At 39.3% G+C, this 27,872-nt stretch overlaps 1 protein-coding gene across 11 annotated transcripts in view; it reads left to right on the top strand.

The window, feature by feature from the left end:
* The window catches only part of ZNF462 (zinc finger protein 462), a 152,551-nt gene that overhangs the window by 68,883 nt on the left and 55,796 nt on the right, over positions 1 to 27,872 (top strand). For 6 of the 11 annotated variants that reach the window (XR_006416054.1, XM_044443813.1, XM_044443822.1 and 3 more), the window contains exons 3-8: positions 191 to 5,652; positions 6,747 to 6,821; positions 7,848 to 8,012; positions 9,642 to 9,925; positions 16,608 to 16,726; positions 22,132 to 22,323. Coding sequence is in view for 10 of the 11 variants with exons in the window: in XM_044443813.1 (XP_044299748.1) it covers positions 191 to 5,652; positions 6,747 to 6,821; positions 7,848 to 8,012; positions 9,642 to 9,925; positions 16,608 to 16,726; positions 22,132 to 22,323 (6,297 nt within the window). In the remaining variant the exon portion in view is untranslated. The remainder of the gene's footprint in view (positions 1 to 190; positions 5,653 to 6,746; positions 6,822 to 7,847; positions 8,013 to 9,641; positions 9,926 to 16,607; positions 16,727 to 22,131; positions 22,324 to 27,872) is intronic. The other 5 variants (XM_044443818.1, XM_044443820.1, XM_044443821.1 and 2 more) reach the window with 5 other exon arrangements.

Genomic DNA, 27,872 nt, shown 5'->3' on the forward strand with positions numbered 1-27,872 from the left:
CCAACAAATTCCCTGGAAGGAAATTGGTTGTGGTAGATTCATATGATTACGTCTCAGGAAACATTTATATACCTAATCCTTTGGAGTAACTGCAATTTTGAGAGAAAGGAAGAAAGAAAAAAAGGACAAGGTTGACAGTGTAGTATTATATTCATTTCTAAAGTATTGTTTGTTATTGCTTCTCTTATAGGACAAAATGCAGCTCAGTTGGGGACTGGAAATTACTATAGCCATAGCCAGAATTATTATGGCCAACATATGCTCTCCAAACCAGCAAACAAGTTTTTCCAGTGTAAATTCTGTGTGCGTTATTTCCGATCCAAAAACCTTCTCATAGAACACACACGAAAAGTGCATGGTACTCAGGCTGGAGGATCGCCAGCAGGGTCACCTGGTGCAGGCTCCTTAAATTACAACATCATGATGCATGAGGGCTTTGGTAAGGTTTTTTCTTGTCAGTTCTGCACCTACAAATCACCAAGACGTGCAAGGATTATCAAACACCAGAAGATGTACCACAAGAACAGTCTGAAGGAGAGCTCCACTCCTCCTGCTGCTTCAGCTGCCATCTCTGAATCAGCATCTACATCCATACCAGTACAGGACTCATGTAAAGAGCTTCCAGCTGAAGTGGTAGAGCGCAGTATCTTGGAATCTATGGTCAAGCCCTTAACTAAGTCAAGAGGCAACTTCTGTTGTGAATGGTGTAGTTACCAGACACCTCGAAGGGAACGTTGGTGTGATCATATGATGAAAAAGCATCGCAGTATGGTGAAAATATTGTCAAGCCTGAGGCAGCAACAGGATGGCACCAATATGCCAGATGTATCAAGCAAAGGTCCACCAAGCCCCACTGCAAACTCTAACTATATCCCCATGAATGCTTCTGGACGAGAGATGCCTAATGCAAACATCCCAAACTACAGAAGTTCTATGAACAATTCCCTTGTCAGGTCCAACTCTTCATCTTCTAAATTCTCTTCTGTTTCCTATCCTCCTATGAAACATAAGGCATCTCACAACTCGGGCATTGTTAATTTGTCCGACAGATCTCGCTATGGGATTGCTGATATTGCAAATTCTTCTGCTGATATGGATACAAACAGTATGCTGAATGACTCCAGTTCTGATGATGAGCTAAATGAACTAGACAGTGAAAATGGATTGAATTCCATGGATCACCAAGCCTCAGGATTAACTGCGGAGCAGCTGATGGGATCTGAGGGCCACAAGTTACTGGAGACAAAGGGGATTCCATTTAGAAGGTTTATGAATAGGTTTCAGTGTCCTTTCTGCCCTTTCCTTACCATGCATCGGAGGAGCATTTCCCGCCATATTGAAAACATTCACCTGTCTGGAAAGACAGCAGTGTACAAATGTGATGAATGTCCTTTCACTTGCAAGAGCTCATTCAAACTTGGAGCTCATAAACAATGTCACACTGGTGCAGCCTCAGATTGGGATGCAGTGAATTCTCAGACTGAAAGCATAGCTTCTTCTTTAAATGAAAGCACAGTATCCTATGATGGGGGCAATATGAATGGCAGGAAGTCTGGGGGAATGATGGATTCCATGCAGCAGCAGCAACAATCTCCACAGTCCAATTCACAGCATCCGTATAAATGTACCATGTGCAATTACTCCACAACTACTTTGAAAGGCCTTCGGGTTCATCAGCAGCACAAGCACTCATTTTGTGACAACTTGCCAAAATACGAAGGCCCCTCATCAAACACGCCACAAGACAGTGAGCCTGATGCTCATGCCTCTCCCAGCACTGTGAAGAAAAGCCAGACCTCAATTCTTGGGCTGTCTTCTAAAAACAACTTTGTAGCAAAAGCCTCTAGAAAGATGTCCAATGACTTCCCCCTAGATCTCTCACCAGTGAAGAAGAGAACAAGAATTGATGAGATAGCTAGTAATTTGCAAAGTAAAATAAGTCAAAACAAGCAGCAAGAAGATGCAGTAATTAATGTAGAGGACGATGAAGAAGAAGAGGAAGACAATGAAGTGGAGATAGAAGTAGAACTGGATAAGGAAGAAGAACAAGCTGAGCCACTGATGGAAATGTCATCATTCACTTCCCAACCAATGTGGGGAAGAGATACCAGTGAGTCTCAGAAAGAGTCAAATTACAGGAATATCCCCCATGATTACAATTCCACCAATGGGGCAGAAATTGAACTAACTATATCTGAGGATGAGGAAGACTATTACTGTTCTTCAATTGGCTTGAAGGACCAAGGTCTTAATTCATCTGCTTTAGGTAGCCAATCAAGTATATATGGATCTGATCAAAACAATGAAAATTCTGATTATGGTGATTCTGGAAGGCTTTACTATTGTAAACACTGTGACTTCAGCAACAAATCTGCCAGGAGTGTTAGCACCCATTATCAGCGGATGCATCCCTACATTAAATTCAGCTTTAGATATATCCTGGATCCAAATGATCACAGTGCAGTCTATCGATGTCTTGAATGTTACATTGATTATACAAACTTTGAAGACCTGCAACAACATTATGGTGAACATCATCCTGAAGCTATGAATGTACTAAATTTTGATCATTCTGATTTGATCTACCGTTGTCGTTTCTGTTCTTACACTAGCCCAAATGTTAGGAGCCTAATGCCACATTACCAAAGAATGCACCCAACAGTCAAAATTAACAATGCAATGATATTCTCAAGCTATGTGATTGAGCAGCAAGAGGGATTAAGCTCAGAGTCACAAACTCTGAGGGAGATCTTGAACTCTGCTCCAAAAAGCCTTGCCACTTCAACTCCAGTTGGACGTGGGACTGGTGTATCTGCTGCTTTTAGCAAAAATTCTTCAAAAGGTAATAGCCCAGAATCTGAAAGTCAGAAGGAGTCATCACTAAACAGTGTTGTGGTTTATGACTGTGATGTTTGCTCATTTGCAAGTCCTAATATGCATTCTGTCTTAGTGCATTACCAGAAAAAACATCCTGAAGAGAAGGCTTCTTATTTCAGGATTCAGAAGACTATGCGGGTGGTATCTGTCGAGAGGGGTTCTGCTCTAGCTCAGATGGCTTATGAATTAGGATCACCTGTCTCCCCCAAAATGTCCAACATGTCTTCACAGCTACCACCTCCACCACCTCCAGACCTTACCACTGAGCTTTACTACTGCAAACATTGCTCTTACAGCAACCGCTCAGTGGTTGGAGTGCTAGTGCATTACCAGAAAAGGCATCCAGAGATAAAAGTGACTGCAAAATATATTAGGCAGGCACCTCCCACTGCAGCAATGATGAGAGCTGGAGATATGCCTCCTGGTGTTCACAGAGCACCAGTATCTATGCAACAGCTTAACAGAGGCAGTTCCGAGAGTACTGTAGCTCCCTCAGAGAATGAGATGTTCTTCTGCCAGCACTGTGATTATGGAAACAGGACTGTGAAAGGTGTACTCATACATTACCAAAAGAAGCATCGTGATTTCAAAGCCAATGCAGATGTGATTCGGCAGCACACTGCCACAATCAGGAGCCTTTGTGATCGTAGCCAGAAAAATTCCCCTGGTGGCCTACAGAGCCCCTCTTCTAATACCGAGCGAGAAAAGGCTAAGCTAAGAGCTCTCAAATGTAGGCAGTGTTCTTACACATCTCCTTATTTCTACGCTTTGCGGAAACACATTAAAAAGGACCACCCAAGCCTGAAGGCCACAGTCACATCTATTTTGCGATGGGCATTTTTGGATGGCTTGATAGAGGCTGGATATCACTGCGAATGGTGCATCTATTCTCATGCAGAGCCTAGCGGCTTGCTTGTTCATTACCAAAGGCGACATCCTGAGCATTATGTTGACTACACCTACATGGCAACAAAACTCTGGGCAGGGCCAGATCCTTCTCCTCCAGCTCTACTAATTCCATCTGAGATGAAAAGCTATAAATGCAGAGATTGCATTTTTGAGGCATCATCCATTTGGGACATTACTAATCACTACCAAGCTTTTCATCCCTGGGCTATGAATGGAGATGAATCAGTATTGCTAGATATCATCAAAGAGAAAGATGCTGCTGATAAAGTCAACCCAGCATCCAATGATGCTGGGACCAGGATGAATTCTGAGGACCAGATAGCAGCATCACAGGTAGACCATGATACAGAATATGCAGAGGATTCAAACCTTTCCCAAGACAAAGCTATTCAGCTTACTTCAGTGAATCCTGCAATATCCTCCACACCATATCAGTGCACAGTGTGCCAGTCAGAATATAACAATTTGCATGGGCTTCTGACTCATTATGGTAAAAAACATCCTGGGATGAAAGTTAAAGCTGCAGATTTTGCACAAGACATAGATATTAACCCTGGAGCTGTGTACAAATGTAGGCATTGCCCATACATTAATACCCGCATCCATGGTGTTCTCACACACTATCAGAAAAGACATCCCTCAGTAAAGGTCACTGCGGAAGATTTTGTGCATGATGTGGAACAACCTAATGACATGAACCAGAATGATGTGGAAGAGACTAGTAGAATTTTCAAGCAAGGGTATGGTGCTTACAGGTGTAAATTGTGCCCTTACACACATGGCACTTTAGAGAAACTCAAAATTCATTATGAAAAATATCATAACCAGCCTGAGTTTGATGTGTTTGCACAATCTCCTCCTAAATTCCCTGCTTCTCTGGAGCCTGAAGTAGTCACTGAAATGAAGCCTTCTCCAGAAATTGCTCCTGAGGAGATTGTTGGAGAAGATTCAGTGCCTCCTTCACACTTCTCAAGTTCCCATTTGGTTTCTCACACTGTATTCCGATGCCAGCTCTGTAAGTATTTTTGTTCTACCAGGAAGGGGATAGCTAGGCACTACCGAATAAAACACAACAATGTTCGGGCCCAACCAGAAGGCAAGAATAACCTCTTTAAATGTGCTTTATGTTCCTATACGAACCCTATTCGTAAAGGTTTGGCTGCACATTATCAGAAACGCCATGACATTGATGCTTACTATACTCATTGCTTAGCAGCTTCAAGGACTGTCAGTGACAAGCCGAATAAAGTGATCATTCCGTCGCCCCCAAAGGAAGATTCTCCTCAACTAAGTGAGGAGCTGAGGAGGGCAGTGGAGAAAAAGAAATGCTCTCTCTGCTCTTTCCAGTCTTTCAGTAAAAAAGGAATTGTGTCCCATTACATGAAACGGCACCCTGGAGTGTTCCCTAAGAAGCAACATGCGAGCAAGCTGGGGGGTTACTTCACTGCTGTGTATGCTGATGAATATGAAAAGCAGCAAGTTCCACCAGAGGAGAGGAATGATTTTGAAAAGCCAGAGGTAGAGATGGAGGCCCCAGAATTTGAGTGGCTTCCCTTCCGGTGTATCAAGTGTTTCAAGCTCTCCTTCAGCACAGCCGAGCTGCTGTGCATGCATTACACGGAACACCACAGCAAGGATTTGAAGAGAGACTTTACCATACTGGGAAGTGGTGCCCGCTTTCAGAACCCCCTCTTCCAGTGCAGGCACTGTGATAGTAAACTGCATAGCACAGCGGAGCTGACCTCACACTTGAACAGTCACAATGAGGAATTCCAGAAGCGTGCCAAACGTCAAGAGAGGAGGAAGCAGCTTCTGAGCAAGCAAAAATATGCAGATGGTGCTTTTGTAGATTTCAAACAAGAGAGGGTAAGGATATGTTTTCACATTTTATATTTATATTTGTGTTTTTCCTCTTCTTCCACCCCCAGAAGATTTTTCATTACTAGCGTCCAGATGCACATTCCCTTTGGCAGCCAAGGAGCTACAAGCTCACCAGTGACTTAGTGTGCCAATATGCCTTAAGTCAATTAAACATTGCAGCCTGATTACACTCCTTCTCTCATTTCTTCCACCTCTTCCTTAAAGCCCTGGCATGCTATTTCTACCACCTTCCCTTTCATTTCAAAGCTAATTTCTCTTTGGCACCAAATCCTGTTAGTTTTTTGGTATGTGGAAACAACTATTCTTCCTACCTGCTCTTCTGCCCCCTGCCCACAGTATTGATAAGGCCAAAATTTAATTTTGTTGCTTAGCAAAATCATTGGGAAGGCATGAAAAATAATTGAGAAGGAAGCTGAATGCAGAAAGCCTTGAGGTTTATGAATTTAAACCATCTGTTTTAAGAAAAATAGATCTATTCCTCCTTTTATTTACTTGATACTATACTGGAACAAGTTGCCTCATTTGTGATGGGAGTCAGAAACCTCACATGGAAAACAAGCTTTTTGAATGACCTCCAATTACATGGTTGGAAGTTTTGTATCATGTTGATCCAAGATAGTAAAACAGTAAATGCGTTTCCACAGCTATTAATGGGAGACTAAATTTTGGTTTGTCACAAACCTTGTTCTCAAGGTAGGACCCCAACAAAATGGGGTCTTGATCCCTTATGTTGACGGGACTGAATTAGTTTCAGGGTGGGAATAATTTTTGTAGTAGAGAAAAACACAAAAAAGCACTGGATGGTGGGAGCCAAGGATTATATAAACAGAGAAAGATAGGAAAGTTAAGGTATTACATCCCCAAAAATTACGTGCCCCAAAATGGGCCCACCTGATGCAAACATGCTAAGACTATGGCACTTCAATAATAATATATTTAAGTCAAATATGAGACTATCCAGGATTGAATCATGCTTCTGTATTGGAGACAGGCAGGAATATATAATATTTTGCTACCTTTGTAGTTCAGATCTCAACTCCAAACACAAAAGATCCATATTCTTGTTCTTCCTTTTTTAGGACTTGCAATCCCAAGAGCTTTACAGAAATTTTTCTCAGTCAAAAAGCATGCAGATCTACTCAGTGCTTAAAACTGTAGGTACTCTCATCAAGACCATATCATCTTCACAAGTATTAAAACTATTATGACTTCCCTGCTACCTCCAAAAACCTTGGGGATTCCAAAAACAACAAAGAATCTTGTGGCATCATAAAGACTAACAAATTAGATGCATGAAGTATCAGCCTTGAATTGGCTGCTCAATACCCACATATGGAGTTGTGTGGGAGGGAGAGATGTAAACAGTATCTTGGGAGGGAATTAAAATGCAAAAAAACTACAGATAGTGATAATTACCTTAACAGTTGTACCTTCCTGCATTTCAATTTTGATTTCAATGTGTTAATCTGGCCCACCATTGCATGCTTGCCATTATCACCCAACAACATTTTACGAATGGCAACTGTTAAGGTAATTACCACTGTCCTTACTTTTTTGCATTTCAGTTCCCTGTGACAATACTGTTTACATTCCCCTCTGCACATGTATATAAAGTTTGACCAATCTGATGTTGACACTTCATACGTCTGATGAAATGCACAATGTCTACAAATGTTTATGCCAGAATAAATACATAAGTTATTAAGGTCCATAGTACCTTTTTTTTTTTTTTTTGCTTCTACAAACTATAATGACTATACCTCTGGATATAATTTCAAGGTTTTTCTTGGAAAAAACTAAGAAGGTCCCATTAGTTTAGCACCAGTTTACATTTATAGCAAATATACATCAGCAGAGATCATGGTTTAGTGGGAAATGGCATGTTATCCATGCTTTTATTCTCTTTCTATACAGAAATGCAAGGTTTTGCATTTATATTTAATATCATCAGTAGATTGCAAAGTTCATTTTAAATTTTCTACATGCCTCTTGGGCTTAAAACAGGGTTTAATGGCACAATAATGTATTTAGGAACCTTTATGCATGAACTTGTGCCACCTCCATGGCTCACGTATTCTAACAAGCATAAAGTTGCTGATTATGTTTGTAGTGCAGTCTAGAGAAAGAAACCATTCCTGAAAGGATGGTTTAATTAATTTTCCAATTCTCTTGTCTTACAGCCTTTTGGTAGCTTGGAAGAAGTTTCAAAACTGAAGGAGAGGAAGGTGGTGGGCTACAAGTGTAAATTTTGTGTGGAAGTTCATCCAACTCTTCGAGCCATCTGCAACCACCTTCGTAAGCATGTCCAGTATGGAAATGGCTCCTCAGTCTCTGCTGCAGTCAAGGTAAGAATATTTAAGAGCTAGTTTGGGGACTAGTTCTTAAACATAAAGAAAAGGTCACTTCAAGAAGGAAGTGAACCAAATTATTGTTTAATTTAATGGAGTTCTGGATCAGGCACTATATTGCTGAAATGAAGCACATTGAACACGAATAGTACATATTAGTCTACATTTTTATTGAATTTAAACGCGCTTTGATTTCTTGGACTGTAATGCTGTTCCATCCCATTCCCTAATGTATGGGAATATTTTCTTTTGAGAACCAAAAGTCGACTGCTTAGTAGAGGTTTTTTTAAATGTTCCATGTCACTGTTGTATTCCCTCCCAATAAACCCCCCTCTTTAGAAAGAAAGAACTGGAGCACATAATTTTTTAAGTTTGCATTTTTATGACCTGCATCCCAGCATCTGCTGTTAGTATAAGTTGCATATCCAGGTCTAGGAAGATGCTGCAGAATTTAGCTCCCTTTGAATTTGTTTTGTCCCCGCACAACCAAATTTTCAAAACTTTGCAATTCTTGCTTTCATTTTTCTAGTCCTTGTGGGCTAGGCAGTGCTTGAAAATGTGTGGGCAGGGTCTTGGAAATACTGAATAAGGTTTCCAAGCTACTGGGTCACATTTGCTCACTTTGCATAGTTGCAGTGTTTGGTTGCTGTAAAATCTTAGCCACCTTGGGGCAAATAGATGCCTTTTTAAAACAGAGTACACACAATCCTATGAATGTCTTCCATGCACAGAGAACCATTCACTTAAATGCTTTGTGTGAACAGAAGAAATCGCTGTGGAATACGTTGGACTTCTAGGAGTGCTCCATTATCTGATCTATCTTGTAATGCAGAATGAATGAAGGTCTGAGTAAATGACTATTCTGAAAGACCTCCCCATCTTCAAATGTAGCAGCACATACAAAGCTGACTTTCTACATACGTGTGATAAAACTCTTTTTGAATTTTGTTCTCCAGGAATAGGGATTTGTATATGATCTAGAAGAACTTAAAGAAATAAAGATTAGTGATCAAATTTTTATTTTTACTTATTTTTAACTCAAATAAAAAATTGAACACTCAAGGGATTAAACCCCTGTATTTGAGAAAAGCAAATTATATGAGGGTTTCTTTCTGAGGCTCTTCTCCCAACTCCCTACATGTGGCAAAAAATAAATATTGCTTAATTTAACAAAACCTTGAATAGATTGATAGTACACAATGCATAGTTGCTGATGAAGGAGACTGAAAAATATTTATTTAGGCAATTCTATAGAAAAGTTGAGCACTGTGTCAACTTTATACCATTCTAGTCATATTACATAAGGAGGTTTGGCCTTTCCTTAGGATTTTTATTTCTATATAGTTTGGTATTATGAAAAATACTTTCTTGTCTATCTTGGAAAGTGATGTGCTCCAGCAATGCTGTTAGCCATTTATATAGTCAGGCTGTACATTTCTATAGAGCCATGTTCTTCACTGTGATTGTAGCGTGTTTTTTTTTTTTTTTTTTGCATAATTAACTCATAGTTGGAATTATAGAGGTGCTACCATTAGAGCAAAATCATAGACTTCCATAGACTTAATGGTAACAATAGGGCAGAAGGGAGTGAGAATTGATGGCTTTGGGGGGATGTGTGTTTTTTAGCAGGAAGCTGAAGATCCTTCACATGCAGCTTTCTTGGAGGGTGTTGAGGGAGCCAAAGACCCTGGCAGTGTTGCCACTGTGGAACTTGCAGAAGCTGAATCTGGACCATCACTGGAAGATGAAACCAGACCTGGTGGCTACCACTGCAGCCAGTGTGACCGGGTTTTGATGTCTATGCAGGGTCTACGATCGCACGAGAGAAGTCACTTGGCACTGGCCATGTTTACTCGTGAAGACAAGTACAGCTGCCAGTATTGTTCCTTTGTCTCTGCTTTCAGGCACAAGTAAGTTACATTTGTTTATAGTAGTTATTATTTCTGCTACTTAATACTCAGTATTAAGAGATTAGACAACCAATAATATCTACAAGTAATGATGGGTACACAGCAATTTCAGGGTCCTGCTGCTGGTTTCATGGCTTGCCTATCTGCCAGTCATGTATGGGAGACACAGGAAAGTGTGGTTCTGTTGTTCACCTGGTGGAGGGGACTGGACCATAAAGCAAAGATGGAAACTACAGTTAAGCTGCAGTCTTAAGAAGGGACCAGGCCTGATAATTCTTCATGCTATCATTTGAGTCAGGCTGGACTCAGACGCTAGTAGGACTACAAAAGGAATGCCAAAACATTTGAACAACTTTCCTGCTTCTGTTCAAGGCATAGTGGGAACTACATGGTAGGGGTTAAGGCTGCTTGTTTTACTGGTGAATACTTTTTGCCTTCTACATCCTGTACTCAGTCCATGACACTGAACTAGAAATTTTCACACATGACACTGGTTACAGAAATTAGTCATTTGTTTTATATGCTGAAAAGAATGGGGACGTATTAATTTTCTGCCTTAACAATAACTGTGGTACAACAATGTCTGTGTTGGATGGCATTAGGACAATTCAGCTTTTCATAACTTTAAGTAGATGCTTATATCTAGCAGTAGAGGAGAAACTCAGGCCCAGGACCAGATAAGATCCTCTGAGGTTGCTGAGACATTCGTGCCCTGTTTCACTGACTCACCCACTCTTCCACTATAATGGACTGTTTGCAGGTTTCCTAGTTCTTACATAGTTTTTTTTCTCATCATAAATGTTGAAGTGGTTCTCTTTAGGCATAGGTACTGGCAGTAAAAGCTGCAACATGCCAGTGGTTGTTTACATTTTTTTACCCTACTCCTTTGACCCTGCATAGCACCAGAATGTACTTCTCTGAAATTGAGTTTAGACCATTGGCAGAAAAAGGTTCCTTGCTCTCAGTGTACAGAATTGAAAATTAACTTTATGTTCTCATTTGTCCAACGGACAAAAGCATTGTATAAATACTATGATAAAAATTATGAATGACAGTAGTGCTTGTTGGCATAACAGGCTTCCATGGAAAATCCATTGTGGCAGAAAGTGTTATTGGCACTGCAAAACATAGCATTATTGTTCATAATGCATTGGATACTGCCCAGAGCACCCTTATTTTGTTTTGTTTTTCATCTTTTTATATCCCAGATAAACTTTTATATTTTGTTTTTAATGAAATGGAATGAATCAATATGTTTTATTAAAGATGCATTCTTTGAAATTAAGCAGATTTACATGATACCCCTCTCCCCAAACACATATACATTGTAGGACTGAATATATTGTGAGATTTAAAATACCTTCAAAACAAATAACAAGAAAAAGAGTACAAATTGTGACATTCTTTTCCTCATGCTTCTGAACTTACTTCAAGTGTGATGGCGATGTATGGGGAAAGAACCTGTGTATGAGCAACTTGCACTTCTATTTTGGCATTTTGGTTAATATCCAGAGTTTCATTTGTTTTACAGGAGGAACTCACCTTTTTCAGTTATTCAAGAGTGCAGTTTGCAGGGTTGTACTGGCCTGGGTTGAGGGGATACTGAAAATGAAGGCAATACTTAGATTCTAAAGTTTTGCTGCATTATCTTAAATTACTTAAAGCAGTAGTGGCTAATAAATGTAAGATCAACTTGATTCCTGCTCACAGCTCTCAGTTCTATTGTGGGAAGTGGGATGATAGATGAGGTGGGAGAGGCAAAAATGTCAGAGGATTCATACTTTTCATGGTAGCCTCTAATGGATAATATGCTAGCTTCCATAATTCTAAACTGCATGTGCAAAGAACTCATGTGCAAATGTGTGTTGTCTCAGATCAGCTCCAGTTGTCCAAACCCTGGTCCAGAGATCTTTTTTAGTTTTCTCTCCTTATTTCAGCAGGTACAAGGGAATGATTTATTTATTTTACTGATGGGCGAGGATGGTGAAGTGTCTATGCAGACAATATTTGAGTTTAGCACGGTGCACATACAATGGTATTAACAGGAGTGTTCATTGAAATAGCATTCCTGTAAGTGTAGTTTTGCCATCCAGGTTTGTAGGGGGCACAACCATTCAAGTTCAGTACTTAGATTCTAAAGTTTTAAGGTAGGATTCCTGTCAGCTTTTCCACTGCCATCTTGGGAATCTTAAATGCAGTACTCAAAGTAAGACACAGTCTAAACCATACCAGCAAAAGCTTTTTTTCGTTACTTTCACTTTATAGATAATGTTTCCAGATCCATTCAGAGAGCCCATTCATACAAGCTGCTTCTAAAGCAAAGTTTTCACTCCCCAGAAGCAATAATATTCCTCTTGGATAAGTAGAAGGGGCAATTTTGCACATCATGGCAAACTATTTTGTGAGTAAGCTGTCATGTGGGTTGTTTGTGGAACAACACATAATACGACTGAAAGACAACCTGGCTTACCATGAGTTGCTATCCCCTTCCTTTTCCTCATTTCTCTAGATACTATCACAAGTGACAGCTGTTTACTAATGCCCCAACCATACTTTGGAGTGATTGTCACTGCCTCCTTACCCCCTTTTTGTGGTAAGGGGAGCACAAGGTCTTTGTATTTTTTTAAAAAAATATGTTCGTCTTTCAGAATTGCACAAGTACACAATTACAGCTGTCAAAAATATTATGTAGTCTTGCCTCATCTATTACCTTGCCAGTTACAGCTGTCAAACTGTAACAAGATATATTGTATATAGGCTGTCAAAATAGACTAAACCATGAACAGTTGGCAGCAGTGTTTGCATTATATTTTCCTTTTATTTACTCCCGGACCATGAAATTTGTATATATCTTCCATCAGTTATTGTCTGCTTATGAAAACTGCATATATTTATGCAATAGAGAGCCAGTGGAGTGGAGTGGAGTGGAGTGGAGTGGAGTGGAGTGGTTGAGAGTGCTGGACTGGACTTCAGGAAATCAGGTTCCGGTCCTGATTCAGCCATCAAGTCAACTGGGTGACGTTGGATCATTCACTCCCTCTAAGCTTAACCTACCTTGGAGCATTGTTGTATGGATAAAATAGAGCTACGTAAGCTAACTTGCTCTCTTCAAATCAGGAGAAAAGGAAGGATTTAAATGCAATGTTGTAATAATAACAGTATACCTTATTAAAAAATGCAAGTTTCCTAGACCCATAAAAAAACCTTTATGATTACAATGTGACCCCATTCACTCCATCTTATTCAGCCCTTTTCTCATTTTTTTAAAGCTGTTGGGGAACCTGGGGAATACCCAAAAAAGACTGTGGAAAGGGGGTAGCCTTAAAATCTCCCTTTTCTGGACTAACTAGAGACTCAGGAAGAGATCCAAAGGTGGAGATCATGAAAATGTCAGTGTGACACTTAAAATTTAGAGGATTACTTTGCTAAAGGGGAGATCTACAGGCCACCCCTTTTGGTACTCTTACCTTCACAGTTTCTTTCATGTTTGCTGGGGTGTTCCAATAGACAGTGAGTTAAATTACTGTTGTCAGCTATTTGTAATTTAGCCTTTATGTACCCTCATGTCATTATCATCTGACAGCTGTGACAGACATGATAATAGACCAGGCAAGAGTATATATATTTTTGACAGCTGTAAGTGCATATGGTTTAACTTTTGCTTCACTCAGAAAATGATGCATTAAAACAATTATGAAAATATTTGCACCCATTTGTGCTTCCCAGTATTTTCTTTATTTAAAAGGTGGAAAACCAGCAACGGTCAATTCAGAGTTCCACTTGGACATTAGTGAAAGGGTTGTCACTGGCAGTGGTATAGGTAAGCTCACCAAGAACCATTCAGGGTTTTGCTGCTCTTGCCAAGTGGCTTACTTCGCACAACCCACCATGAGATTGGTGTCCTGTGTTCAGATGACACACCATCCCAACTGCTAGAACAAGCCATGAGTTGTCAGGATGGTTTCCTCTCCCCAGACAAATCACCCAAGTGGCAAGTGGTCTGGGTTCAGATGACACAGCAACTCACCCAAACCCATCATGGTTGTGCAAGTCCAGTCAAGATTGTACCATTTGGTTGATCTGTAAGAATGTCTGCAGGGATGTTGCTGTGGAATGTCAGGTGTGCAGCAGATCTTTGTAGTTGGTTATGAGAATGTGGGCACCTGTGAGTCCACGCTCAGACTATTCCTATTTTCTGGGTTAGTTGCTATTAAAGTTCCTGCACCATGTTGTCTCTATTTTTCCATTTTAAGAGTATGTGTGTGCATTTTGTAAATGATATCAGTGTGCCCACAAATATGCAAGAGGTTTTAGCCTTCTTTCTAGATCAGCGAATGGAAGTCATTATATCTTGATGTTGGTGCAGAGTAGAAATAAATGCACTGAAAGTGCTTGTTTATAATTGTACAATAAGTTTAAAAAGTAAATTGTTAGGTTCAGTTTACATATGAGCATTCAGTCAGTGATTTTTGACATGAGAACAGCAATGAGTCCAATACCCTGGTGGTCCTATTTCAGTCTGGACTTTGGCTAGATGTATGTATCTTCTTGCTGTTCCTGTCCTTCCCCCAGTTGTCTTAAGTATCACTACATTTTCTCCATCTGAGCTTCTCCTTTCTTCACAGCTCTGATAAGCTTAGCTTCAGGGCTTCCTGGCTATTCTTCTGGGACTGGAGAATATTATTTTTTCTCTCCCTCACCTTCTCCTGAATAAAACCATGGAACCACTAGGGGGCTACTTTGACAGGATGACAGGAATAGCATTACATTCAAGGTTACTTTTAAAGGCATCAACCCCCCCTCCCCCCCCCAATCTCAAGAGCTCAATATGGGCTGTTGGGTGGGCGATTTTAAAAATGAGCTGTTGAATTGGCCTTCAAGTGGCCCTTCTGCTGGCATCTGAACTATCTTCCCAGTTAGGGGTCAAAACATTGCAAATAGTTCCAACATTTTAGTATATGTTCAGTGGTCTTGTTAAATAATTTGATGCAACAAATTGAGGCCATTTTCCTGTAGCTATTAAATTAATGTACTACTTTAACCTCTTTATCAACACTTTCACATTTTGTAAATTATTTATTTTAGTTATATTGTATTCAGGAATTGATGAGGTATTGCAAAACAATGGCTCACTTTGCATTCTGATCAATTTTATTGGTTTTATTGTGTTTGTTTTTAATTGCTAAAGAAAGATGTAAAAAGCAACACTTTATTGTTATTCTTGTCATCTTCACCAATTCTGAGGTGAGAAACCCATTGCTTTCTCTTTATTCTTTTGGATAACTCTATAATCAGTATCTGTAGATCTCTTCTGTACATGTTAGTGTCACAAAATGATTTTAAGTCTATGCAGCACTAAATTTTTCTAGTATAATCTGTATGAAGTCAAATTAGACTGATATCTTGTGCATGTTTAAGTCATAGGAAATCCCATTGAATTTGGTGGTATATACTTTCTAGAAGATATGTATAGGATTGTGTTGCACAACACAATGTTGTGCAAAAGCCTACACTGTTGATAAGCACAACTGATTAGTAAAAACAAGGCAATTTCATACAGTATGGTTTGAAGTAAGCTTGTTTTCACTAATTTTCACCATAGGCAGCTTACTAGTTTTCAATTAAAATTGTTACTTAATGGTCTGGTTCTATTAGGAGAATGCACTGTCTTGAAAAAATAGGCATAAACCATTTTTTTCTGTCTTACTGAGTAGGAACTTCTCAGCCACCTACTGAATATTCTTATTTAGATAAACATTATATGAATGGACAATGGTAATTCATATAGAAATGAAAGCACTTGAAGTTACTGTATATTTACATAGATATTAGTGAGGAAAACTCAACCACATCTTCATATTAATATTCTGCTGTCATATTTGGACTGCATGTAAAAAGATGGAAATTAGAATTGCAAAATTAATTCTTTTCAGTGCTTTAACTATTTGTCTCTATAACTGAAATTCATTGTTTAAGCTTTTTTGAAAGATGAAGGGCTGGAAACATATTTCTAGAGATGGCATTCTTGAGTTGTGGCAGGGTAGATTTCAGCAGTTTGGTAAGAGCAGCAACATGTGGGGGCTGGAAGGCTCTCCCTTGCTGTGGATCTTCAAGACAAGGCTGGACAACCATCTGTTGGGAATGGTCTAGTTCTGCATGTCCTGTATTGATTAGAAAATCGGATTAGTTGGCTTATAAAGGCAAGGTCAACTCTGTGCTTCAGATTTTTGCAAGCACAATATTAAATTTATATGTGCTCAGGCAACTAAGTTTCTGTGATTTTTCATCCTCTAAGTTCTTGAGTTTTCAGCCCAACTAAGAATACCCTATTTACCTTGATCTAAAAGATCTGACATTGGCTTGTTATGACATCTCTCAAACTTTCTTTCCTGCACCTTTATATTATTGGCTTCAGCAAATGCTGAGCCTAATTGTAATGAACACTGGGTGTGAGAGATGAATGAATGAAAATGAACAAAAATATGTCTGCTTACATTCTATGTTCTGCACTTCGCCATGCTTGTCTCCTCATTTATGGAAATTTATTTCTGCTAGTGTAATCCAGAGAAACCATCCTACAGATGGCATCATATAGGCTTTGCTGCCATCCAATTTTAGCTGAAATTATTCATATTTTCTCTTTTTTCTTTTTGCTTCTCATTTTTTCTTTTTCCTTGACAAGTTTGGATCGCCATATGCAAGCCCACCATGGACATCATAAACCATTCCGCTGCAAACTCTGTCCTTTCAAGTCCTCCTATAACAGCCGGCTGAAAACTCACCTACTCAAAGCTCATGCTGGTAAGTCCTATTTTTCCATTTCATAATGAAGATCTCAAGAACATCTCTCTCTGTCTCTCTCTCTCTTTCTTTTGCTGCTTACTGTTGCTGTTAATCAGCCAGCTTGTAACTTTATCAGCTTATTAAGCTGGAGTGTGCATTCCACCCAGCTAGAAGAAAGGTGTTGGTGTGGTGCTGGAGTTAGGCCAATACTACTTTAAGCAGAACTGAACTTGGAACTGGACCAATCATATTAGGTCGAGAGGTGATCTTAAATTGGCGGCAGGTCAGAACTTGAAATCAGACATAGAAATTACTTGTTAGGGTGAGAATCAGGGAAAGAGGTAGAAGAGGTTTGAGGCCAAGATAGGACTCTTTACTTGATCTGGAAGGTGTTTGTGAGGAAAACACCTTAAGTGAGTGATAACCTCAAATATGCTTTGCTGAAAAGTGTGCTTTCAAAGGGTATGAAGTTCACCCTGAAAGGAATGTCAATAAACATTTTCATGCTGTGTTTTGAACCTGTTCATACACATTGTACTCTCATATTTTTGTTTTGTACCATCTTTAAAGCAGGAATAGGGCAACTTCTTTTTCTTACACTATGTGATCCCAGCGAATCAGGGATCACATAATATGCATGATGATATCACAGATGGGCATGCGGCTAACTAAAGTTTATTTTATTTCTATACTGCCCAACAGGTGAAGCTTCCCGATTGCATTACAATGAATATCACAATGCACATATCTTGCATGGATAGCTATAGGGTTTGTGCTTGGATGCCCAGTTTGAGAATACATAAACATTCTGATATGCATTCCTAATATGGATTTTGGTGGATGTATCCTGTTTTGTCACTTTGCAGTGGCTTTGCTACTGCATTGTATCACATAAAGAATGTTTTCAGGTATTGTTCTTCTCCAACTGAAAGTACTTATGCATCCTTTGGAATATCCCCCCCTTAAAAATGCTGAAAATGGCGTTTATTTTTTTATGGGTATGAAAACATTTATGTAACAACTGCTGTGGTTTGGCTCAGTTCTAGTACAAGTTAGACTAGTATGCAGGCTGTTTGTTCTTTGAAAGGCAAGCTTTTTGCAACCCGTCCCAGACTGGGTGGGTATGATGGGTGGGAACTTAATTCTGATAATGCTAATATTTTTGGCCATGGTCTTCATTAGCGATATTGCAATAGAAGCCGTAAGTAATTGGATCTGTGCTGCTGACTCATTAGCGCATGGGAACTTGGGTGTTCATTTCAAAGCCAAGAGCTCTGATACGAGCTGCCTGCTGCAGAGGTATTCTTAGTCAAACAACGGCAATAATTATATTGAGTTATATAGGGGTGCCACTTTCTAAGATAAAGGTGGTAAGAAGCTTCCTTCAGTTCCACTTCTCATCTTAAATGTTGTTCATTTTATACTTATACCAATGTGTTACTTCAGCATGTTATCATTCATAACTGTATCCACGCCAAGTCCTGTTCTTGTGTTTCTCAATACTCTGATGAATGCATAATGGCTTTTGATTAGCATTGTGCTGTATCCTATTAGGAATTCTTCCTATGTATGCAGCTATTCCTTCTATCAAATAGTCCCAGATGACCTTTAGTTTACCTAGGTTGCTTTAGATCAAGGGAAATGGCTTTGCCCACTTCTGTGGAATTTCCCCCTTTTCCCACTCTCCAGCTTGCCCCCTTCAGCAAAACCCCTGAACCTTTGTGTAGCACTTTCAGGGGCCTAGAGTAGCTGCTGAGGGCAGGAGGAGGGAGTGACAAAGTCCACTGCAGGTCATTTGCTGCACTCGTTATCCCCCCCACCCACCCCCATCACTCCCTCACCCATCAAATCCCTCTTAGTTCTTTGGGTTGTCTTGTTCCAACAATAATGTTTAAAAAAATGGCTGTGGCAGTCGTAGTCTATAAACAACCATGTGTGGTCCACAAGCATTTGTTTTCTCATAATTGCAATAAGTTTCAGAATATGGTATTGTGATTTTCCAATAATTGTATGTCTTTCAAAAGATGTAGTTTGGTAATTTCTAACAAACTTTACATAGATGGATTATATGCCTTCTCTCTGCCTTGACTGTTTCTTCCCACAAACTATATTCATGAAACTATTCACAATTGGCGTCTTTCACCAGCTAAGCATGACAGAGATGTATAAAATAATAAATAGCATGGAGAAGGTAAATAAAGGTAAATAAATCTCCTCATAGCAACAGAGAGAATTGGGGATCATCCAATGAAAGACATCTCTAGCAGGTTCAGAATAGACAAGAAGTACTATTTTTACTAAGTGTACAAATAACTTCTAGAATATCTTCCACCAGATATGGTGATTAGCCACTAGCCTAGATTTATTTTAATGGGTTAAACAAATTCATGGAGAACTTGTCTATCAGTATTTACTAGCTGTGAGACCTAAATGAAGCTTTTGTACATCTGAGTACCAGGTTATGGGGAAAAACTATAGGGGATGGTCTTGCTTGCATGTTTCCCATTGATTGGTTGATCATATTGCAAACAGGTTACTAAACCAGATGGACCTTTCTTCTGATCTTGTAGGGCTGTTCTTCTGAGCTCAAATGTGTTGCATTTATTTATTTATTTATTTATTGAATTTCTTGCCTGCCCTGTTAGCCACCCGGCTCCCTGTTTATGCTACTCAGTGTGTGTTTCATTTAATTTAGCTGGGAAATTTCCAGGTCTTATGGGTACTTAAAAAAAAAAACCTCATTCAAGTTTTGATTTTGATACACTAGCACATATCTATATTGACTAAGGTAAACAGTGTTCTTAGGCCTCTTTGTTTCATCTGTTGCCACTTTTTGGAGGGTGTGAGATTCCTTACGTAGAATTTGTTATGCAGCTTTTTTTCTTTGTCTTGCAATTTAGAGTAATTATTCGTAGGAACTATTATATTGTGAGTGAGTTTATTTGAGATTGTTCATATGAGATTAGGAAGGTGTTGGGAGTGAATATTGATTTTTACTCTATATGCAGAACCTTAATATGTAGAGTACAGTGGTTCAGTGCAGCAGGCTGTGATGGCAACCTGCAAATGAAGTAACCGCAGCCCTATGTATACAAACATGAAAATGCATTTCTGCAGTGTCCAGCAGTGCAAGGAAATTCCTTTTCCCTTTCCCAGTCACCTACATTCATCCCAGCTCACTTACACATGCGAAATGGAACATGGAGTCTGACATTTATAGGCTTGAAAAGTGTGACAAATGGTGAAGGAAGGAAGCAGGGTTGTGGCTCTGCTTTGCATACAGTTGCTACTTTCAGGACTTTCAAGCAGCATAAACCAGGGGCAGGGCAGGAAAGCCTGATCTCTACAGGACCTTGATGGGTTGCGTTTTGAGTTATGTACTGCTGTCTTAATGGAGAAATTAAGCTAATACTTGTTTGTATTAGAAAAGGGTATACAGTATTCAGTCCTATAGAATGAGGCTCTTCTGTTCATTGTTTTACCTCACTGGTTCAGCATTGACTTCAGGGCCTCATTCACCTCCTGCTTCATAGGTAACTTATATTTTTATTTGAAACTCCTCTTTTCTCTATAAATTTAGGTGAAACTTAAACTTTAGTGGAACCACTCTCACTGTGGTGAGATTGGCATGTATGGTGTCTGAGCTGCCATATTTCAGAACAGGATGGTGAATTGCTTGTGAATATAATCATTCTAGGATACATTTTTAAAGGGAATTATTTTTATCATCTCCCTCTTGTCATAATACTTTTCCAACACATGCTTGGTGTTGTGGTCTGTGTCGCTATTTGTATGTTCAGGTTCACTGAAAAGACCAGGCACAGGGCTCAGCCTGTGCTCTCCTTCACATGCCCCTTGTGGATAAGTGAACAATGGTTATTAGTTTGTTGAATGTGGCAAGATCTCTCTGACCTTGTAGGATGAATCCCTTTTGTATCAAGTTTCAATTCATAGTGTCAAAAAAATATCTTTGGTTGTTTATGTCTCTCTACTCTGGAGAAGAACATGACTAGGACAGAAAAGGTGTGTGAGAGGAAGCATGCAAACTTGAAGCCAAGTCTTCCTACATATAATTTTGGCTGGGGAAGGAGATGAATCATATTATCAGAGTCTGTATTTATCCCCCAGTCCTCCTCAATGTTATGCAGTCCCTTGATAGGTTGGTCAAAACCCTCTTCTACATACACATCAGGTTTTTCGTAGCAGCAAATTTACTCTGCATAAACAGTTTTTCTCCCAATAAGCTTGTGTAACAAGAGTGCACTGTTGGTCTCAAAATGAGACTGTTTTTGCTAGGTAGATGCAATCCCCGATCAGAATTGCATCTTGTATGCATTAGCTTTCATATTATATCTGCTTCCATATAGACTTCACAAGCAGCTTTTGCAACTTCTGTATGATTTGGATTGTACTTCCTAATTGCATGGCTTTCTTCTGTCCTTTGGCTTCCATAGCAGAGTTTCCATCTGGCTTTGTAATCTATACGTGGCATTCTCAAGTACTCTCTTTATTTTACACTTGCTCTTCCCCAAGTATTGCTTGTGCTGTGCTGAATTTAATTTTAGACCCCTACTTCATTGTGTTAGGTCTGTATAACCAAGGGGTATCACTCTGGCAGATGGTTTCACTCAAGGAAAATGGCTGTAAGGGGATGCTAGGGAATGCTAGTGATAAGAGGCACTACCAAGAAGAATGATAGCTTACAGAGAACAGTATTGCAAGAGATTTCTGAGCATACATCAGGTTCATGCTCTAAAGCCACAGCCTGTTTCTGCTGTTTTATACATACTGCAGTCTTCTAGCGTCTAAGAAAACACAAATGGGTTTTTCTCCCTTGTCAAGTTCCAGGGAGAGCAAACTTAATGAGTGGGTCAATTTATTCCTTTTCCATCACCTTTTCTTCTGATAGTAGCATTCTGTAAGAGTAATGAGACTTCCTTGCCCCTGATCACATGACATGAATCACAATTGTGCCAGGGCTCCATCATTAGCCATGTTAATCAATATTGTACCCACCAAGAACCATTTTGCATGAATATCTTACTTGTGGTGTCCACTTCAGTCACTGGTGTCTCCCTCCTTGAATCTTGGAGGTTGACTTTTATGCCCAAAGCAAAAGCTGCACAACCTGCACCTCTTTCCTCCTCAGACAACCTCAGTGTTGTTTTTGGGTGGTATCCAGTTTGGCAGGTTCTACTTGGCAAGTAGCTTCCATGCAGAAGGCTCCACCAGACAAATAGAAATAGGACAGTTAAAATGAAGTTACTCTCTTTTTAAGACTATCCACAAGAGGAACCCATGGGATTCTCACTGCTGAGTTCAATAGAAGGAGAAAGATTTCCCCCCACCCATCCCCTTCTTCCCTTCCTATTTTTCCTGTCGTCTTGTGAGCTGATGACTTGCCTGTTATTTCGCTCACCCAGGTGAACATGCCTACAAATGCTCCTCCTGCTCATTTTCCACCATGACAATCAGCCAGCTGAAAGAGCATTCCCTGAAAGTGCATGGGAAGGCACTGACACTACCAAGACCACGCATTGTCAGCCTTGTAACCTCGCATGCTCAACATGCCTCCAAGAACCACACTACCGCTGAAGAAGTGGAAGACTCTAATGGTAAGAGGTAATTACAGAAAGAAAAGAAAGGAAAGGAACCCCAAAACAACAAAGAAAGAAAGAAAGAAACATTATTCCTCTGTTTATTGGGAAGAAAAATCAGCTTGATCAAGAAGTAGTTTTGCATTTTGTAAAGAAATTACCCTTAGTGAATAAGCAAATCACAACCCAAAAGGCAGAAGAGCTGTTCTAATTCATGCTCAGGCCACATAATTGACATATTAATAGTTTGATTTGCCTGCATTTCTCATTGAGTATCTTGGTGTCCCGTGTTATTAATTCTTAACTACTTTAGCATAAAGGAACCAAAAATATTTTCCAGGCATTCGATAGCTGAGGAGTACAAGGTGAATTTTTTTTGTTATTGAAACAGACTTGAAATATTATCCATTTTTGGCTGTCACTATTAGTATTGTAGAATGAAGTGATACTTTAGGGAAACAAATGTATTACTTCACTTTTATAGTGGATCATTTAGTGCGAATCTGATGGGGCCCCTCCTTAGCAATAGCGAAGGGATGGGCTATGCCATCCCTCCACTCAGCATTTCTTTGCAAATTCTCATATATCCTTCCTCAAGCTTGTTAGTGTTTGTTAGTGCTTGAAGCTGGTTAGTAAGAAGAGGACCTGTTAAGCATTAATGATAAAGAACTGCTTCACCAACATAGCCCTTACTTATGTTGAAGAGTAGAAGAAGGAGCATGATCCAGTCCCTTTTCTTTACTAACGGTTAAGGAATAGTCCATGCTATCTCCATCGTCCCTTTGATTTTCTGCAGAGGGTGTTTTGATACTTCTGTTTCATTTGAATAAGTTGAGACTTTTTGCCTGCAATGGGGCACTGTTTGTTCTTAGTCCTCTAGGAAATCTGGAGTTTTGTTACTTATTCTTACAACATTCTTAGGCAATATATTTAAGGCAGAATGAACTCTAGCTGAGATTTTGTGCGTCAGGTTGAATAACCCTGATGATCCTGCTTGATCCTACGAAAATATGAATTGTAGCACTTTGCAATTCGGAAAACAGCTGAAATATGCACGTTGTGCCTTTTATCCTTTAAATTTAGTACAGGAATAGGTAGCCACTGACAACTTTTTTTTTCCAAGCAGAGCCTTCTGAAAAATCCAAATGTTGCACACCTTGGGTCAAGCTCTCTTAGTGTCCACTTTCAGTAGATCCATCTGCTCCAATATTACAATGTACTTGTTCCATGGTTTACTGCTGGAAAGAATAGTTGCTCAACAGTCACTGATTTTCCTTTCTTTTTAAGTACAGGGAAATGTTGGTGTCTGTCCTGTCCCTTATTGTGGGTCAGCAAAGTTTTGAAAATGAGCAAATTAGTATAACAGTTCTCAAGAGCTTGGAACTCTTGTTCATTGTCACCAAGGACTCTTTCATGCAGTATGAAGGAACAAAATCCATGTTTCGCATCAAGTATATACTCAACAATAAGCTATAGCCAGTCACAGTTCACTGATGAGTGTACCTCTTTAGTGCATGTTTGTGGAATTAACATTATATTTTATATAAAAATACGTTAAATTTGAACACCAGAAATCAATAGGTGGAAAGCAGCCCTAAGATAATGTTACAGATGTCATGTGTATCTTTGTAAAATGTTTAATATTGGTGATAGGGAGAGAGGCAGGGGGCAGATGGCTTTCTTGTTAAATGTTTCCTTCATTAGAGCTTTCTCATAATAAGCAACCTGCCCACGTATTGTCAATGCCCAAGGATTTCTCTGTTAGCTGGATCAGCTTCTGAAGTAGAGGGAATGTGTTACAAATACCCACTCACCCTTTACTAATAGGTTTATTAATCAAATTATTTTTTGACAATTATGGAAGCAACCTACTAAGGAGACTGTCAGATTACAGGTGTTCAAATAATCAAATAGACATTCTCAGCATCACTTGCTGGAAAAAAATCCCTCCAGTAATTTTCTAGACTTTATGGTGCTGGACTTAACATCTATTAATTTGATCTGTGGTAGTGACTTGATATGTTTTTGAATATCTAAAAGGGAATTTCACAGCTACATGACTCTTTTTGAAATTGCATACTACTTGTGATGCATAAGGAATAGATAAGATATTGCTTAAAAGTATACAAAAAGCAGGGATATATGTGACATGTAGGCTTCATTTAATATTACAAGCTTGAGAGAATTCTGCTGTTTTGCTGTGTATAAGCCACCTGTATTTCAAGACAGCTGTGATCTAGTTAAAAATGATACAGAATTGGATCAGAATGTGAGCAAGTGATCAGCATCGGTGGAAGTGACATTAATTATAGAATAGTATTTTTCATGGATGGGGACTGAAGGGACTAGAATGCAGAACCATTACATTTTAATGAGTCGTGTTAATCAACTAGGTTGTACTATGTGTGTTGTAGGTCAGCTCAACAATGTATATATTAATTGGTTCTAACAGTAGTATCTGTTTGTTAGAATTTCTAAGCTATGTGGCACGTGGGAGTATTTACAAGGAAAGCAGTAAACAAGTGTAAATATAAGTTCTTTCAGGTCGCATTGACTCCAGGGCAAGAGTTAAACACAAATTTTCAAACTCTCATAGAAATATATGAAACTTAAAGTCACCAACTTTGGTGGGGTCATGTTATAATTGTTCAACAAATGCCAACAAAACAAAACAAAACCCAAACCACCCCAGCTTATTTTCTACACTTAGCACCACCCTGTTTTCTTTTTGTCTGGCAGTATTCCAAGAGGTGACAGGGTGAAAATGTGTCTACCAGTCAAACATCCTTGTATGTGCACATTTTCCATAAGACCAAAACCCTAACTAATTGAATATCCAAAGAATTGTACAAGCAGGCCTGCATACTCCTGCAGCTCCTGCAGAGTGTCAGTATCAGATCGCTGCTTTGAATTCGGAATGGTGGTTGGTGGCAGAGTTGTACTTAATTTGACACACTCAGCTAGGGAAATTTGACACACTCGGCTCAAGCCAATAATGTATAGCCTGCAAAATCCTTTTATACAACTGTCTGAGAATGTGGAAGGGCCTGGAAGGGAGTTTCATTAACAGTTTGTAATATTGCAGGGAAACATGCTGTCCAAGTAGCATATAGGGAGTAAAAAAAAGTTAGTGGGCATGGTCACCTTAGGTGGATCCCAGTCATGTTTTCTGCTTTGGGGGAAAGGGTTAAGGTTAGGGTAAGATTAGGGTTGGGTATAGCCATGCAGGACTACTGATGGCTAGAGTCTACTTTCTCAGTGGGAGGAAAGATAAAATGGAAGGTAACACTTTATGAATGTGACAAGGTGCTACAGGTGTCATTGCTGTATATATGTCAGTAGGAAATTTTCTTTAAAAATTTGAAGAAAGATCCTTAAAAGAAAGAATCCATAATACTGAAACATATATTTAAAGCAAAGGTTTCTGTCCCACAAAGTTCTGCACTTCAGATTCATGCTTGAATGCATTCTGGAGTTGTTTCAGGAAAAGTTGTCAAAGAGGTTATTAATGTTTCCTTTTTTGATTTATGACTGCATAATTCCAGGGAGACCTAGTATGCTGAGGTTCTGTCACCTTAACTTAGTTTTGCATTTTATAATGTACAGCCGATACAATAGCTATGTTCTGGTGTATAATTTCTTGTTTAATAGTTAGTTTCAGTATAAAAGATTTAGTTTATAATTTTACAGTGTGTGCCATGACTTTAAGTTTGCAGTTCATAATCCTTATACATTGGAATTATGATTTGTAAAGTCTCAAACTGCATAAATCATTTTATCACATCAATAGAAGGCCATACCAGTTCTTTTAATATGCACACTACAGAGCTGAAAAAGGAAATGAATTCTTGAATTTGTATTTGCATTAAGAATTCATGTTTGTTTCAGTCCTTTAGAAAGAGTGCAAACTTGACTTTGAGGGGAAAACCCTCAATTTAATGATTAAATTGACAACAGAACATGAGTTTGCAAAGGTACGAAGACATTCACTTAGGACCCAGTTCTCTTGACTGCACCCTCAGTGCTTATACGCCTCTGAACTCAGAGACTTTTGAGCATCCAATGCATAGCAGGAGAAGTGTCAGAGACAATCTCTGCATTTTAGTTAGATAGCTGTTTTCAGTCACCCAGCTGAGGAGCTTTGGATGAGGAAGGAAGTAGGCTGGAGCACCGCCACAATGCACTGTCCTAGTATCCCCAGATTCCTCCTGTCCCTGCATTCTGGAGCACCTCCTTTATTTTCTTTCCAAGCTTTATGTTCAGGGCCATAGAATTACTTTTTAATTTACTTACACATACTTACAAATGTACAATTTTGGTTTGAACTGGTAGTAGAAATGAGTACAATAGAGATGTTTAGAAATAGGAATGTTCCATCAGGAATTAGGGCTATTAGAAATTACTTTAATTGCATTGGATTCTTTTCAATAATGTTACTCTTTGAAGGTTGTTGAGAATCAAAGCGGAAATCTTTTCCAAAGGTTGAGTGTATTTATTTTTCCTGCTAGGACAATGGTCTTACAGACATGCACACTTTGACTGACTCAAGACTCTCTTAACTGTATTACAATAGCAATCTTCCTCTTTACCCTGCTGATCTTGTTGAACTAAGTTTAAAAATCAGTGTGGAGTTATAATATGGCAAAGTGCTGCAAAAGAAACTGTCGGAAGAATTCCTTGGGGTCAGTGTAGATGTAATGCTGTCTGATTGCCTAACCTTGCTTAGGCATTTGGTAGTGCCCAACTTCCTCTCTCCCTCTCACGTTTTAGTTTCAGAGAGACATATATAACTAAAATGTTCACTAACAGTTGGTGCTAAAGCAAAGATCATCTCCACATTTAGGAATGGCTTTGCAAAAAGCTATTTGGACTAACTTTGGCTAGACATTATGCTAATCATTTTAAACTCTGAAACTAAAGGAAAGAGGGGATGTCGACATGACGGGGTGCAGGCATTTGTGAACCTGCTAGATGCTGACTGCTGTTAGGTGGTTGGACAATGCTGCACCGGAACCAAGCCACCTTGGGTGAAATTTTGGGATGTACCATAGATGCCTCAGAGCCACATGGAAAAGTGTAAAATCAGGTGCAACCGATTTAGGTTGCCATTGAAACAAAGGACTGCACAGGTTGGTCCTTTATGTCTAGCTCTTGGTTTTTCATGTGGCTTCTTTAAATGCTGCTCCATGTTATTCCTTTATAATTGTGTGCTGTTTCCAGTATATAACATGAGTTATTCCAATATCAGAGTTCTCTTAAGGCTGCCTTTGCCTATGCACCATCTGTCTGCACACCTGTATATGAATATATTTAGAATTTAGCTCTTACTGGCTGCCTGCAAAGCTCGTCTTAAATTACCTCAAGGTCTGAAAAGAAATAGGGGTGAGGGGAGTTTCTATTACTTAAAAAAAGCTCTTGGAAAACATTATGTGTACATTAGCAACTACTTCCCTTTGAAGATCCTTCTCCCCCTGCCCCAAATCTGCTGTTTAATTTTAATCAGGTGCAATACACGAGCGAAGAATTCTGAAAATAGTCATGTTATTTTCCCATTCACCCCCATTAAT

The sequence above is a fragment of the Varanus komodoensis genome, unplaced genomic scaffold (genome assembly GCF_004798865.1).
Source record: "Varanus komodoensis strain SLA01 unplaced genomic scaffold, ASM479886v1 scaffold43, whole genome shotgun sequence".
In the NCBI taxonomy this organism is placed as follows: Eukaryota; Metazoa; Chordata; class Lepidosauria; order Squamata; family Varanidae; genus Varanus; species Varanus komodoensis.